General features: G+C 40.9%; 2 protein-coding genes across 2 annotated transcripts in view; one reads left to right on the forward strand and one right to left on the reverse strand.

The window, feature by feature from the left end:
* The window catches only part of LOC143040938 (uncharacterized), a 9,647-nt gene extending 4,271 nt beyond the window's left edge, over nucleotides 1-5,376 (reverse strand). The window contains exon 1 of the mRNA XM_076212376.1: nucleotides 5,280-5,376. Coding sequence (XP_076068491.1) covers nucleotides 5,280-5,376 — 97 coding nt within the window. The remainder of the gene's footprint in view (nucleotides 1-5,279) is intronic.
* LOC143040956 (substance-P receptor-like) overlaps nucleotides 1-17,500 on the forward strand; it is a 382,403-nt gene that overhangs the window by 359,097 nt on the left and 5,806 nt on the right. The window contains exon 11 of the mRNA XM_076212389.1: nucleotides 6,872-6,945. Coding sequence (XP_076068504.1) covers nucleotides 6,872-6,945 — 74 coding nt within the window. The remainder of the gene's footprint in view (nucleotides 1-6,871; nucleotides 6,946-17,500) is intronic.

Genomic DNA, 17,500 nt, shown 5'->3' on the forward strand with positions numbered 1-17,500 from the left:
GTCTGGAAGGTGGCCATGTTTATCCACATGCATTACTATGGAGTTAGATGTCCTATGGGCTTTTACGTAATTTTTATGTTCATTTATCCTTTTATTAAGTCCGCGACCAGATTCACCAAAATATGAAGAGGGACAACTTTTACATTTTTATCATTCTTATTTTTATATTTACTTTTGCTAATTATTTCTTTGGCTTTCAAATTAACAAAAGTAAAGATAAAAATAAGAATGATAATAAATGTAATAATGAAACCAGATATATTACAGTACTAAACTCTAATGTCAATCCATACCTAGACACTTTTCTCCTAAAAGCGGGCATTAAAATAGCCAGGACGTCAGGTAACAAAGTAGAACATTTAGTAACACGTAGCTACAATAATCCCACTAACGAAAACAGCGTTGTTTATAAAAGCCCGTGTAAAAGCTGTCCCTCTTCATATTTTGGTGAATCTGGTCGCGGACTTAATAAAAGGATAAATAAACATAAAAATGACGTAAAAGCCCATAGAACATCTAACTCCATAGTAATGCATGTGGATAAACATGGCCACCTTCCAGACTGGAACAACACAACCGTATTAAATAAAGGATCATCCAAGAAACTAAGGAAGACAATTGAGGCAGCATATATCAACACTAATAACAACATTAACCATAGAGAAGGCTTTATATGTTTAGCAAAAGCCACAAGCTTATTAATAATAAAAGAATACGCAAATAAAATAACAAGCTCTCCGAAGCGTCCCATGAGATGACCCGTCCATGTATAAAATATCCTGTTACGTTTGAGTTGTTAGCTTTGTGATCAAGACCCTGCGGGTCGAAACGTTAAAGCGTGAAATTCTCCCATTATTCCTCGTCTGCTTCTTCCACCTTCAGTCTTATTTGTCATAATATAGTCAATATATATATACACACACAAATATATATATATAATATATATATATATATACATATATATATATATATAATAGAATGATAATGATTGGGAGATAGAGATTAAGAAATAAAGATATCGATAGAAATATACAGATAGTGAGCATAGGTACACAGAGATAGAGATAGCGGGATAGAAATAGACACAGAGAGATAGAGATAGAGAGTTAGCTTTTGACCATTGTGTTCCTCCGTAAAGAGTCACTTCAGAGTCTTTGTTCTGCCTAACGCCTGGGATAGATCACGTGTGGGAGGGAATGAGATGTCCTGCGATCTCATGAGCCGCGTCTATACTGAACACAGAGAAGGAGGAGGAGGAGGAAAATGAGATTTGGGGGAGATGGTTTCCTCCCGCCGTCGCTCCGCCAGGCCTCGAAGGCGCCGTCACTGTGCCGTCCCGCACGATTGGAGGCCTTTCGTATGCGGCCGCACGGTCTCGATGGATGAGGGCGATTCACCTTTGAATTTATTGCTGGAGTAGCATTGCGCGCGAGAGACAGGAAGAGAGAGAGAGAGAGAGAGAGAGAGAGAGAGAGAGAGAGAGAGAGAGAGAGAGAGAGAGAGAGAGAGAGAGAGAGAGAGAGAGAGAGAGAGAGAGAGAGAGAGAGAGAGAGAGAGAGAGAGAGAGAGAGAGAGAGGAGGGAGAAATAAAGAGAGGGGGGAAAGAGACGGTAAGAGAGAGGGGAGAGAGAATGGGAAAGAGAAAGAGAGTGTGAAAAACAGAGTGAGGGGGTGAGAGAGGTAGAGGAGGCAAGGAAAAAAGTTAGTTGGGAAAGGGAAATAGAGGAGGGAGAGAGTGAGAGAAATAAACAAGCAAAGAGAGGTAGGAGGAGGAGGAGGAAGAGTGAGTGGATGCGGATTAAATGTTGATTGAAGGAACAGAAAGAAGGGAGGGAGGGAGAGAAGGCACCCTACCTTGTCTGTCCTCTTTTACTGGACTTATCGCCTACTTAGTTGAAACTAAAGTTGAAAGAAATTTATTCGAGTTGAGAAACTTTGTTTAACTCAGTCGAATTAAAGTGCTTCGAGGCAACTTGAAAAGGGGAAAAAGATGCATAAAGAACAACCTACGTCGTCTACAGGGTTAATGGTAAGGATATCGCTCTTAATCTGACAAGACTTAAACTGGCTTAGCTTCCTCCACCCGTACACTGCGTAAGCCCCACTCTGCCGACGCCTCACTGAGGGAGAAAAAGTTACATAAAGATTTCATACAGGTAAAGGATAGCACCGGGAGGGAATGAGGATTTAGTGAACGTTTCTCCTCGCCTGTACGGTAAGGCTGAACCATTCTCTCCACCAGGACAGGAGGCACTGAACGCACCCGTCTTGACAGGCGGAAGGAGGTTCGCTCCACCTCGTGTAGCATTGCAGCAGGTCCTCGGGGGCACTCAGGCAACGCGTCGCGTTTGATTCATCTTCAGCGGCGCCACATGGGATGGCTTCATTCGGCTGTTGGGGGGGGGGGAGCGTCAAGGCGATCTCGTTTGTCTTTGAAATTTGAGGAGCTTTTGACCACGTATTACTCCACACGAAGTACCTTCCGCCTCCTCTCGTTTGTTGCTTAATTCATGCTTTTGTAAATTAGGTCTCCTTAGGGGGATCGTTGCTTACAGAATGATAACACCTGCACGAGCCAACTTTAGCCATATTTAGCATTTTTCTTTTTAATATCTCCCCCTCACCCGTTTTCTCCCCTTCTTTTTTCCTCCTCTCTCTTTCTTTCCTTCTTTCCCCATCCTTCTTCCATTTCTTCCCCTCTCCCTCCTTTCTCTCTCTCTCTCTCTCTCTCTCTCTCTCTCTCTCTCTCTCTCTCTCTCTCTCTCTCCATCTCTCTCTCTTCTGTGTGTCTGTCTATCTGTCTGTCTGCGTCTGTGCCTATGACTCGGAACTCATTTTTGGGATTTATCGATATCCTTGCCAGCTCGTGCCGCCTTGATAGCGTCGAAGTCAAAAATTCAAGTGAGTTCGAAATTTGATCTTTAAAACATAAAACTGGTAGTTTTGATATTTAGAATAAATATATCTATCACCAACTCCTTGTTGATTTGATTTATGTAGACAGACAGACAGACAGACGTATAGTATGGAATGATTTCGAAATAGGTAACTGAGTGCCCATTTAAAGTAATATTTTAAGCTAACATTACATTTTTTTTATGAAGTCTGTCTAGACATTTTGTCTCCCTCTTATCAACTGTCTGCTCTTCCCATCTCTTCCCTCCCATTCCTCAAAATTCTTCAAATTCGTTTTCGATTTTCTTACGTATTATCCATCCATAAAGAAAAGGATATTCTGATCCATTTTGCTAGCCTCGGTGAGTCTTAAAAAAGAAAAAAAAAAAATATATATATATATATATGGCAATATCTCTAACCGGCAGGCCTGTTGCCATACATACGTCTCCCTTTTTTCCAGGCCCTATGAAATAAAGTATACTGTGAAGTTACACACAGCAGAAGCGATTTTGAGTGTGCAGTCGGAGCACTCACAAGACCTTGGCAGTAAGACCACGGCCCGTGGAATAGCCTCACATGATTGGTGAACATAATTTTCAAAGATGGTTTTTCTCATTGATATTTCACATAACATTACTGCGCAGTGAGGAATTCGTAGTCCTGATATCTAATTGATAAAAAAATGGTCTTGAGGAGCATTTAGGAGAGAATTAAACTTTTAAAACTTAGCAAAAGAAATGATTCAGAGAAACTCAATCCAAGATAAGCCAGAATAACTGATGAGTGCGTGCGTGTGTACGTATGTGTGTGTGTGTGATTCACCTTGGTCTTTGGATTACGCGTTGGACTCGTGATCGACAGCTATTTCCCTCCCGGAAGAGAGCTCAGAGCTCGTATGACCGATCTATGGATAATGCTTTGACCTTAGACGCACACACACACCCAACTCCCCGCCCAGGAGAGTTGGAGTAACGACTCGAAGCGCAGCGATACTGAAATAATTTCAGCCCTGGGCAGGATTCGAACCTGGTGCCGCCAGTACCGCCGCACTGACAGTCTGGGACTCTACCAACCGCGCCACCGAGTCGTTGTGTGTGTGTGTGTGTGTGTGTGTGTGTGTGTGTGTGTGTGTGTGTGTGTGTGTGTGTGTGTGTGTGTGTTTGTGTTTATACGTGAGCGCACACGCGCATGCGCGAGATCGAGTGAAAGATTGCTTGAGTGAGTCTGAGCAAGTCGAGATGGAATTGCAACAGTGTTGATTCAATTTGATCTCAAGTATCAGAGGTGAGTGTGTAGGACCTAACATACTCGTTCAGTAAGTCAAAAATTTACTATGACGACGTCGTTACCTTCCTACCCTGTTCGGGTCGGTTCCAATAACGGAAAGAGCGAGAAAGAGTAATGGTGGGGGGGAGGGGGGGAGTGCAGTAAATCTCCCATTTTTTCCTACGATTTGTCCTTTATCCGACTCTTTCTTTGGATCATATGAAATTGACTTTCGCGACAATATCTTTATGGTTCTTTGTAACTTAATTTTTCCGAACGGAGACCAGATTTTTTCTTACTGTATTAGTTTTTTTGTTTTGTTTTTGTTTTCTAAGAAAACCCATATATTTCTGTTCTTATTCGCTTCGAGTATATTTTCTCGATGTTAATGAAAAAAAATATCGTTATTTGGATAGATCACTTTTTCATATGTCTTAGGTCTCCCAGGGATTAATAACGATTTCCTGTAATCGGTGGTCATGCAAGATAGGCTTCAAAGAGAATCATCTTCCCACTGCCGCTCATCTTCATAACTGGAGCTGGGCGCGTTCCTCGGTGCATTCCTATGTGCGTTACTCGGTGCGTTCCGCATTAGTTTGGCCGCGGTTCATACCGAAATAAAAGTCCAGTAGGCCACATATTACTCGTATACCAAAGAAAAATTTCGTAGGGCACATCCAAAATATAGGCCACATACTATACCGGCACCTCTATATCTTTAATAGTTTGGGAGTGCTAACCGCGGCCAAACTAAAGCGAAACGCATCAAAGAACGCATATAGTAACGCACCGAGGAACGCGCCCAGCTCAGTTCATAACTCACAAAGATCCTCATCTCCATTTTGAGATACAGTGTCTCTCAGTCTCCGGACAAGACCCCAAGATTTCTTTCGGTCACTAAATTCCCTCCACCTTTTTGTACGAGATCAGGCAACTGGCGACTGCCCCCGCCCCCCAACCCCGGCTCCCCCCTCTCCCCTTCTGCCAGCCGGAGACGGTGACATAGAGTCTGACCCAGACTACGGACAATAGTCGAAATTTTCATCCCAGTGAGATCTACGAGAAAACCCGGAGACTGTTGCCACCCAGTCTGGGTTGCTCTTTTCCAGTAAAACCTGAGGCAACAATTAATATCACTGAGTTTCGCATCGTAGTTATTTGTAGATATTGATGACTACTCTTTATCTTCATTAGGTCCTTCAAGAGACCCATACTCAATGGGTATTTTTTGACGATACTGAGATGATTTCATCCCCACCGAACGTGTCAGCTGGGTACTAAGTATCCTAGTACAACATCCAGAGAATCCTCGGTTGGTGTTGAAATCACTAAAGGGTTCTTGGTTGGCAGGAAGAGTAGTATTGATAATATAATTGATAACATGAGATACTGACTATGTGAAAGGGATCCTCCACGGTTTGAAGGTCATCCATTTCATAAGAGTGATGTACAATTTTCCGGGTAAGAACATGTAGTGTTGCACAAAGGCATCTCCTGCCCTCACCCAGTAAAAATAATGACGATAATGATAAAGAAATATATCAATAAACAAAGGAAATAAAGCTCAAATTTCCAATCAAGAGAACGCGTCTCTGTTGGAAGAATCGACGGGAAAATCGGCGAAGGGCCTTGCATTTTCAACCCATTAAACTCCGATGACAAGATGTCTTGTCATTTGGTCAAATAAAACAAAAAATCATAAAACACCAAAATGTTTGATCAAACACCAGAAAAATATGACGTCAGTCCTCGCTTCGCTCGCGAGGACTGACGTCGTATTTTTCTGGTGTTTGATCAAACATTTTGGTGTTTTATGATTTTTTGTTTTATTTGACCAAATGACAAGACATCTTGTCATCGGAGTTTAATGGGTTAACGGTTAAGTATTGTTTATGCGTTGAGCTCTGATACCGCCATGTAACTATGTACACCTGGATTCGAATCCTAACGTTTACCAGTGAATGCTATATGTCCCAGCTGCCCTAACGCGTAGGGCAAGGGTGGTAGCAACTATGGTTGTAGCAAAATACTTCTTAGCGTAAGCGACTCTCCATTTTGTATGGTGAGAAATGTTGCAGCTTAGAAGGCAAATCTAGGAGCAGGGGGCATTTGCATATCTGAAAAGGAGGACGGGAAGGACCGCATCTTCTCCATTTACATATCTGAGGAAGAACTTACTAGTCCTTTCACCTGCCTTTCCCTCGAAAAATGCACCCATGCAATATTTTTATTGCGCGAATGACAAAATATAAACCTTAGCGAGAATTTTTTTTTCTGATTTGTTGTCCTTTTCTTCGTAAGTGAATTCTCTGTTTGTGTATCCCATTTCATCTACGCTTATGGCGTCTCGTCACTTTTGATGTTGTCGTCTAGTTTGCTTTGAAGTTTATGGAATTCAGTGATATAAATATTTAACAAATGTCCTTTGTACGTTGTTGTTTATTGACACAGCTGCCTGACACAGTTTCCTTTGTTGATTACCTTTCCTTCCATATAACGAACATATCATCTTTACTGAAGACTTAAAGTTATTGCAAGTTACTGTAACAATATTGTTAAAATAATCAGTGAAGGCTATTTTTGCTAGATGGAAGTATGCATATTGCGAACGTGCAAATGTAGCTATTCATCTATCCATCTATTTATCTATTTACTCGTGTACGTGTTCATCCATTCTCTTCCTCTCTCTTCCTTTCATGTGTTGCAGTGCGGAGTTCGACCAAGCTTAGCTATCGGGGGAAGAGTGAATACGACCATCTGCCTCTAAGGACTCGTAAGAAGGTCAGTAACGATGAACCGTGACCCTCAGTTTGCTAAAGTAATGATTCTGTGGCCTGTAGAACAGCTAAAGTGCCGAATACGTGACCTTTACAGATCGTATATTGATATCCATGTTACTTTAATAGCATGAGAAGTAATATATGTATGTGATATTTGTAGCAGTAATTTGTATTTAACTTTTAACGACCGAATCAGTGCATACTCTAGGTGGAATTTATGATTATTTTACAAATTATGCCCTGGGTACTGTACAGTCACTCTTACATCAGCATCATGCCAGAACAAGTACGATTTATAAAGTATGATGAAAAACCCAACCTATTGTTTGTTCACAGCACATCACATGTGAGAACTCTTCCCCTCGAGTTATTGTACTCAGCCAAACGACACCACAGCGGGTTTACCTTATATGGGGGGGGGCAACTGTACAATAATAATCAATACCATGTATTATGTTTCTTTAGACTTTTGTGTAGGTAATATGGTTTTCTGCAATAAGACATCAAAAGTGATCAGTTTGATCTGCAAAAACTGTTCCTTGTTGGAATGTTAATGAATGCATCTCGTGCTAATAATGTTAATTATGTTGATTAGTTTCTGAAGAGCTTCAAATTACAAATTTGCTCATGCTACTAGCGGCAATATTATTTGATGGATTCGTTTTTCTAACAATGTTTCCAATGTTATAAAGGTTATTTATCATTAGTCTCGGTTGTGATGTGGTGGTAAGTGGTGAGTGGTACAATGGTGGGTAATTGGTGATAGTGAGAGTAGCACTGGTGCCAGTGGTAGGTGATAATTGGTGAGTGATAATTAGCATGTTATGGATAATGGTGAAAATAGGCAGGGGATCGTAGTGTTATTAGTCTTTGAAGACAACATCGACCCTAAGAGAAGGACCCAAAGAGGAGGCAAAGGAGGGATCTTAAGAGGGTATCAGATTTTTTTAAACTTGAAATTACTTTCCATTTATAGAAGACTGCTGCGTGACTATGGGCCGTAGGGGCCTCATTAAGTACCTGGGAGATGATGGGCACTGGAGGGGAAGATAGTTGTAGGGAATTGAAAGGTGGATGGTGGTGGAAGGTGCGTGATGATGGAGGTGGATGTGAGTGGTGATAGAAATGATGATGGAAGTCACGATGATGATGGAAGTTGCCTCAAGTGTTTAGAACCTCGTGTGCAGACGACGACGACCCCACATCGAAGTTAAGAGAAAATATATTAAGAGGAAAGATGACTCAATGCGTGCACACCATATAATGCACCTGACTAACGGACATCCATATTGCACATCTGCTGGATCGGCCCTTCCCGTTTATGGTCATTCCAGTCCTCTCTCTCTCTCTCTCTCTCTCTCTCTCTCTCTCTCTCTCTCTCTCTCTCTCTCTCTCTCTCTCTCTCTCTCTCTCTCTCTCTCTCTCTCTCACTTGTGTATATATTTTATACCAAGGCTTTCCCCTTACAAGGGAGGTAGCTAAAAAGGGAAAGGCATAAAATCATTCCCACCCATTCCATCCCTCAATACACTCCACACCCCTCCACCCTCCCTCTTATCTGAGCGCCTCCTGGATGACGGGTCATCCCTGCACCTTGTCCACTGCCCTGGGTCAGAAGCAGTGTCGCAAGACACAGCACATCCACAGCAAGGCCGCTTCATTAAATCGGCGACCCCCCCTCTCCGTCACCCCATTGCATAAAAGGAGAGGACGGGGATAAATCCCTTCGGGCTGCGTCAAATTTTGCTCACACATACTACCTCACCCCCACCCCCCCGCCCATTCCACCTCATGCAATCACAACATCATCCATATACAACCATTCTCCATTCACCCCTGTCTTCTGTCCTCTCCCGTCCTTCCTCAACAGACATTCCCCTCTTCCCCAAAGCCCCCTTCACCCCATCCATCCACCTCATCCTAGGACGTCCCCTCATGTTCACTCCCTCCACATCTGCCTTCCATACCTCTTTTATTAGTCTTTCTTCACTCATTCTTTCCATGTGTCCAAACCATCCTAATATTCTTTCATCAACCCTATCTCCCAGCTCCTTTTCCACCCCTGTTCTCCTCCTCACCTCCTCATTTCTCACTCTATCTAGCCTAGTATCCCCCATCATACTTTTCAGACACCTCATCTCAAACACATTCAAACTCCTTCTCTCTTCCTCTCTTATGTTCCATGTTTCCGCCCCATACAGTGCTGTTGGCACAATCACTCCTTCATACAGTCTCCTCTTAGCATCCATTCCCAAATGTCTATTCCTCATTACACTCTTTAATCCACCAAGGCATTTACTCGCTTCTCTCAATCTACATTCTACCTCCACCTTCATTCCACCTTTTCCTGCCACATTTGCACCCAAGTATCTAAAACTATCCAATTCCTCCAATCGCTCTCCCTTAATGCTCACCTCCAGTCTACTGCCACTTTCACCCCTTGTACATCTCATCACCTTACTTTTACCCACATTTATCTTTAGCTTTCTTCTATCACATACTCTCCCAAACTCTGCCACCAACTTCCTCAATCCCTCCTCCAATCCTGCCACAAGCGCAGTGTCGTCCGCAAACAACAGCTGGCTCACCTCCCACTTTTCTCCATTTTCTTTAACCATCTCCAATCCCTTGCCCACTACCCTTGCATTTACCTCTCGCACCACCCCATCCATGTATAAGTTGAATAGCCAGGGCGACATAACGCATCCTTGACGAAGTCCCACCTTTACCTCGAACCACTCACTCTCTCCATTCCCAAACCTGACACAAGCTCTACTATTCTCATAAAAACTCTTGACAGCTCCCAGAAGCTTTCCTCTTATCCCGTATATCTGCATAACCTCCCACAGTGCCTTTCTGTCTACCTCTCGCACCACCCCATCCATGTATAAGTTGAACAGCCAGGGCGACATAACGCATCCTTGACGAAGTCCCACCTTTACCTCGAACCACTCACTCTCTCCATTTCCAATCCTGACACAAGCTCTACTACTCTCATAAAAACTCTTGACAGCTCCCAGAAGCTTTCCTCCTATCCCGTATATCTGCATAACCTCCCACAGTGCCTTTCTGTCTACCCTATCATAAGCCTTTTCCAGATCCATAAAAGCCAAAAAAACATCCTTCCCCTTTCCTATAGCTTTCTCACATATCTGTCTTACCACAAAGATCTGATCTACACAACCTCTACCTGTCCTAAATCCACACTGTTCCTCACCAATTATTCCTTCTGTTCCTCTCCTAATCCTCTCAATCAAGATCCTCCCATAAGCCTTCCCAACTACACTTAACAAGCTAATCCCTCTGAAACTACTACATTCACACTTGTCCCCTTTTCCCTTGTAAAGAGGAACTATACAGGCACTCCTCCAGTCCTCCGGCACTCTACCCTCTCTCCAGCAAACATTAACTAACCTCACCAACCAGTCCACCATCACTGTACCTCCCTTTTTCAGACATTCTGCATGGCATCCATCCAGACCAGGTGCCTTACCTGCTTTCATCATCTTAACAACTGCCTTCACTTCATCCTTCCTTATTTCTCCTCCATTCTCCTCACTCATCACTCTCATTTTCTTCGCATTTCCCACTGCAGCTATCTTTCCCTCCCTATCCTCCTTCACATTTAGCAACTCCCTAAAATATTCTACCCATCTTCCCCTTACTGCCTTCTCTTCCATTATCATCTCTCCATCTGCACCTTTTACCTTTACTTCTCTACTTGATTCGCCTCCTCTTCCTCTCTTAATTTCTTTCCAAAACATCTTTTTATTACTTTCAAAAAAAATTCTGTCATACTCTTACCCCATTTCACATCTGCTCTCCTCTTTGCAACCTTTACCTTTTGCTTTACTTCTCTTTTCTTTTCTTTGTACCTCTCATATGACTCCCTCGTCCTATTTTGTAACCAATCTGTGAAAGCTCGCTTCTTCTCTTCTACAACCTTCTTTGTTTCCTCATCCCACCATTCACTACCCTTTCTTCTATTTCCCCCTGTCCTTCTTGTTCCACACACCATCCTTGCACACTTTATGACTCCCTCCTTGAACCATCCCCATTCCTCCTCCACACCCAGCTCTACTCTATCCTTTACTCCCTCACACTCCTCCTTCAGCTTCTTTTTGTACTCCTTCTCCTTTTCCTTTTCATTCAAGGCGTTCACTCTAAGAACCTCCCTACCTTTTGTCCCTTTCCTCTTTCTCCATCTATCCTCCACTCTCAACTTACCTTCCACCAAAAAATGATCTGATATCCCCCCACCATCTCCCCTTAGCACATGTACATCCTTAACTCTTCCTATCATAATCCTATTTACCACTACATAATCCATTAGCGCTCTATCTACCACCCTTCCCTCCACCACCCTCTCCCATGTGTACTTATGCTTGACTTTCTTCCGAAACACTGTATTTGCTATCATCAACTCTCTTTCTAGAAACATTTCCACCATCAACTCTCCACTACGATTCTTTCCTGGAACTCCACATTTCCCAACCACTCCATCGATTGGACCATTTCCTACCCTAGCATTAAGGTCTCCCAGTACTATTACATTGACATTTCTTCCTAAATCCTCTATGCACTCATTTAAATCTATCCAAAAGGCCTCCCTTTCTTCTACACTCTTCTCACTGCCAGGCCCATATGCACTTACAAAGACCAACATCTCCTTCCCCAGTTTCACCTTCATCCACATTATCCTTGAGGAAACCTCCTTCCACTCCACTACATGTTTACCTATCTCTTCACTTACTAGAATAGCCACCCCTTCCCTCCCTCGCCCTCTCTTCACTCCTGATAACCTCCCACTTACTCTCCCAAACTTACACTCACCCTTCCCTTTCAACTTAGTTTCACTCAAAGCCAACACATCCATCTTTCTTCTCACAAACATACTACCTATCTCTTCCCTTTTACTCTCATCTGTACCACATCCACGCACATTAAAAGACCCAAACCTTAGGGTGCTGGTCCGAGAACTTCCAGACCCTCTTATACCTTCTCTTTTTTTGTTTAGGAATGTCCTCTGTGGGGCTACAAGGAGAAGGATGCCTAGTCCCAATCCCCGTCCCTTTCTTCTCGCCTCTTATAAAGGATTACAAAAGGATTACAAAAGCGGAGCATGCCGACAGGAGACCTTTTGGTCCATAACTTACGTGTGTGTGTGTGTGTGTGTGTGTGTGTGTGTGTGTGTGTGTGTGTGTGTGTGTGTGTGTGTGTGTGTGTGTGTGTGCTATATATATGTATTTGTAACAACTTTGAAACCCTGCATACGGCAGGGGAACTCTGGTTATTGTACTGTTTATTTGTTGTACCATTCGTCGGGTGTCTAGGTGTGACATAACTCCTTTTGCACAATTTGATATATTCTTTCATATTACGAGAAAAGCATACAATCATCGGTCAGCAAAATCCACGTTCAACGTCACACCACAAAAGACTCTAGTTATAAAAAAAAAGAAATCCATCGTTTTGAGTGACCGCATTCAAAATATTACATTAAAAAATTACGAAGCCTGTTGTTCTGCAACCGTAAAGCGTAAGTTTCTTTTAAAATAATCTAAAATTCAGAATTAGCGTCTACTTTTATTTTTGCTGATTTTAGAAATTGAATCATTTAGTTGTGAGACTTTGTATGACAGTATTTTACATAAAGGCAAAAACGATCTTTAAGTAAAATATACTTCACAAAATTTTGCATTCATTCATTTATTCAGACAGGACTTACAAATCACACTTGCTGTTCTTTAATTTTACCGCCTCCGTGTTTATCTTTCAATATTTGAAAAGGGTCCACCAATACTTAGATGAGAGTAAATGATAGTTCCCAGCGATTACGGTTGGTATGTGAGAAAAATTTGCCATTGAAGATTGGTTGATTTTGGCACGCACCCTTAAAAATGTTCCCCACTACAGATATATATATATATATATATATACATATTTATATATATATATGTACATATATATACATACATATATATATATATATATATATCTACATATATATATATATATATATATATATATATATATATATATATACATACACACTGAATGGTTCCCTGTGATCAATTAATATTTTTTTCAACCACATATCACTTTTAATTCTGTACCATCGCAAACGAGACTGAGAATCGCTCGAAGGAGGCATCCGTTGGAAATTGAAACGTAGACGAGCCGAGGATTCGAACCCAGCTAACCCGTAATAAAGTTACATTGACGTAACCTAAACTCTCTTGATAGCGTATTAGGTTTACGTATTACGTATTAGGTTGCGATAGTACGGAATTAAAAGTGATATGTGGTTGAAAAAGATATATATATATATATATATATATATATATATATATATATATATATATATCAAATCAGCCATCCCGAGTCCACTGCTGAAGAAAGGCCTCCTTCATAGCATTCCATGAATCACACGGCTGTGCCATCCTCTGCCACGTCACTCCTGCAAACTTCTCGATCTCGTCTCTCCACCTTCTGTCTGGTCTCCCTCTTCCACGCTCCCTATTTCGCGGCGTCCACTCAGTAACACACTTGTTCCATCGCTTATCAGTCGTTCGCAGTAACTTACCTGCCCAATTCCACTTCCTCTCTTTTACTGCCTCCACAATATCTTTCACTCTGGTCTGTTCTCTCGCCCAATTTGCTTTCTTTCGGTCTCTCAGTGTTATTCCCATCATTGATCTCTCCATTCTCCTCTGTGCAGTCCTTAGCTTTGTTTCCATCGCCCTCGTCAGCTTCCAAGCCTCACACCCGTAGATTATTGCTGGCAGAATGCATTGATTATAAACTTTACTTTTCAAACATAAAGTTAGAGAGCCTCTCAGGATTTTATTAAACTTACCAAACACTTTCCAACCAATTGTAATGCGTCTTTTTATTTCATTATCATGATCTTTCATCACTTTTACCATCTGGCTTAAACAGTTATACTCTTCAACTTCCTCAAGACTCTCACCATCAATTACAATCTCTTTACTTTGAACTTTCGTGTTGAACATTACTTTGTTTTTACTCTTATTCATTTTTAAACCTACTTTGAGATTTTTCTTGTTTAGATCGCTCAGCATATTTTGCAAGTCTTCTACTCTTTCTGAAATAAGAGTAATGTCATCCGCAATCCTTAGGTGGTTCAAATATTCGCCATTAATCTTTAAACCTTTCTTTTCCCAACTCAGCCTTCTGAAAATATCTTCCAAACAAGCTATAAACAATTTGGGTAAAATTTTATCGCCTTGCCGTACTCCTTTCTCAATCTTGATCTTTTCTGTATCTTTATGTAGTCGAGCTATAGCGGTACCTTTTGCATAAATATTTTCTAAGACTCTTACGATCTGTTCGTTTGTACCCTGTTTGCGTATCGAGTTTTGTATTGCTATTTGTTCTACCGAGTCAAAGGCCTTCTCGTAATCTACGAAAGCTAAACACAGAGGTATACTCGTATTGCATTATGTCGTTTTCTCGATTAGTTAGTTTATCGTCTGCAAATGGTCTAGAGTCGAATATTCGCCCCTAAAGCCTGCCTGTTCTCTCGGTTGGTTTCCATCTAAAAATTAACTTAGTCTATTTGTAAGTATCTTGGAGAATACTTTATATACATTTGATAGCAAGCTAATCGGTCGATAGTTTCTAAGGTCTTTTTGGTCTCCTTTTTTGTGAAGCAAAATCACAATAGCATTGCACCACGCATCAGGAACGCTTTTTTTGACGTACGAGTAAGCACTGAGTATACAACTGAGCTAATTTAATATGAACTTCTTTCCCTGCGTCTTTCAACAGATCTATTGATATACCATCTTCCCCAGGTGTTTTTCCTCGTATCATAGTTTTTAGAGCAAATACTACTTCTTCCATTGTAATCTCTGGTACACTACTAATGTCTACACATGAATTTACTGATTCAACTACGGTCTTCGACGAATAAAACTCTTTTTTACCATTTTGTCTCTACATTTAATTATTTCTCCGTTTCTATCTTTCAAACATATTATTTGCTGTCTTCCTAAAGCATGTCTGCTCTCGGTCACTTTAATACTTTTACCTCTCCAAATAGTTTCCTCTATTTCATCCATGTTTCTATTTCCTTTCTCTAATCTCTGCCTTTTGTCAATAAACTTGTTTAGTTCTACCCTCTCTATTTCGTCTTTCCTGCTTTTAATCTGTGTTGTCCTCATTTTTTTTTTTTTTTTTAATTAGGTCATTTGTAACTTTGGAGTATTTGTTTTCTCTAATGGTTTTTGTACTTCCTATTATCTCTGCCGATTCCCTAATGATATTCACTAAATTCAAATTAATATCTTCTACGGTGTCCTCCTTCGTTCTTAGAGCTTCGAATCTATTTTTAATTTCTAACTAAACTTTCTTCTTATTATCCTTAACCTTTGCAAGGCTTATTTTCTTTTTTTAAATTAGTTTATTTCTCTCGGCTCTGAAACTGAATTTAGCTGTGCAACCTACCATTCTTTGTTGACTTTATCACCGTAACATTGCTAACGCTTTTGTTCTCATCTCTTAATATGAAGTCTTTTTCGTTCTTTGTTGTTCCATTTGGATTTCTCCATGTCTATTTACGACCTACACGCTTTTGGAAGAAAGTGTTTATTATCCTCATATTGTAGTTCTCTGCAAAATTTACTAACATCTCACCTTTGTCATTTCTTTCACCTACTCCAAACTTCCCAATGCACGTCTCATCTCCCATCTTCTTCCTCACTTTAGCATTAAAGTCGCCTATTACCAATGTGTACTTACTTTTTTCTTGATCCATTACTTGACTTAAATCATCATAGAACGACTCAATTTCATCGTCTGAACTCTGTGAAGTTGGTGCATAAACTTGAATTATTTTTAGAGTGTATCTTTTACACAGCCTAATCATAATCCAAGCTACCCTGTCTGACAAACTACTGAATTTGACTACGTTACCAGCAACCTCTCGGTTTATCAAGAATCCTACTCCACTAGATCTTTCTTTGTCCTTACCTCTATAGTAGAACAGGTGGTGACCATCTTGTAATTGTAACAGCTTTTCTCCCGTTCTTCGGACTTCGCTCAGTCCTACGATGTCCCTCTTTGTGTTGTCTAATTCTTCCATTAAACTCTCCAGTCTGTGGTCTTCTGAGATACTTCTTACGTTGTAAGTATAGATCTTCATTTTCCTCGTGTTGTTTAATGTCCAAGACTTGGGTCTGCTTCGACAGTGCGTACTCACATTCGGTGGCACACTGCCCGTAAGCACACGAGGCAATGCGGTTGGACCTTTAGGAGACGATGATCCAACAGGAACGCCTGGTTTTGTTTTGGTTGTGCTATTCATATTGGCTATAAAGGGGGTTGGCAGTAATCTCACCTCCGTGCCAACTGGTTTCTAGTGAGATATTTCTTTGGTGTCACCTTATTCATTATATTCGGTGAAGCCCTATATCTATAGGGTGCCCAATGGTCCACGCCGTCATTATGACGGTACCCCATATATCTATGAGGAATTTCCCTGCTTGCCATTAGGGACGTGCCAATTAGCAGTGGGTCCTGCGACTGTGTGTTTGAGCTGCTCTTTGTCTGATCTTTCGTACAAAACCTGTTCGATATGGGTGACCCTGCAGAGATTTCCTCTCTATCGAAATAGCTTTTGTAATCATTAAGATCCTCAAGCCTATCAAAGGCTTTTTTCCCCCTTACACGGGGGGGGGGGGTAGCCAAAAAGAAAAAGGCATAGAAACCACTCCCACCCATTCCATTTCCTGTATATTCCACTCCCCTCCACCCTCCTCCCTCCCTCTTATCTTGGCACCTCCTGGCTCCTGGATGACGGGTCATCCCTGCATCCTGTCCACTGCCCTGGGTCAGAAGCATATATATATGTATATATACATAAATATATATATATATATATATATATTATTTATATGTATATATATATTATATATATGTATATATATATTATGTATATATATATGTGTATATATATATATATATATATATAAACACACACACACACATACATATATATATATACATATATATATATATATATATATATATATATATATATAAATGACGTAAGCGGAGTAGGAAACACAGGAGTCTTATTTTTTTGTTTATTCCTGACGAGTTTCGCTGGTATGCTTTTTCAAAGTATACCTGCGAAACTCGTCAGGAATAAACTCAAGACTACAACTACTGTTTCCTACTCCGCTTACGTCATCTATATACATAAATATATGTATATATATATATATACATACATATATATACATACATATATATATATATACATATATATATATACATACATATATATATACATATATATATATATATATATATATATATATGTGTGTGTGTGTGTGAGTGTGTGTGTGTGTGTGTGTGTGTGTGTGTGTGTGTGTGTGTGTGTGTGTGTGTGTGTGTGTGTGTGTGTGTGTGTGTGTGTGTGTGTGTGTGTGTGTGTGTGTGTGTGTGTGTGTGTGTGTGTGTGTGTGTGTGTGTGTGTGTGTACAGGAAATATAACCTCACAAGTATGTCCATTGACCCCCTAGATG

This window comes from Oratosquilla oratoria, chromosome 30, assembly GCF_046742065.1.
Source record: "Oratosquilla oratoria isolate Oo_2021 chromosome 30, ASM4674206v1, whole genome shotgun sequence".
NCBI classification, from domain to species: Eukaryota; Metazoa; Arthropoda; class Malacostraca; order Stomatopoda; family Squillidae; genus Oratosquilla; species Oratosquilla oratoria.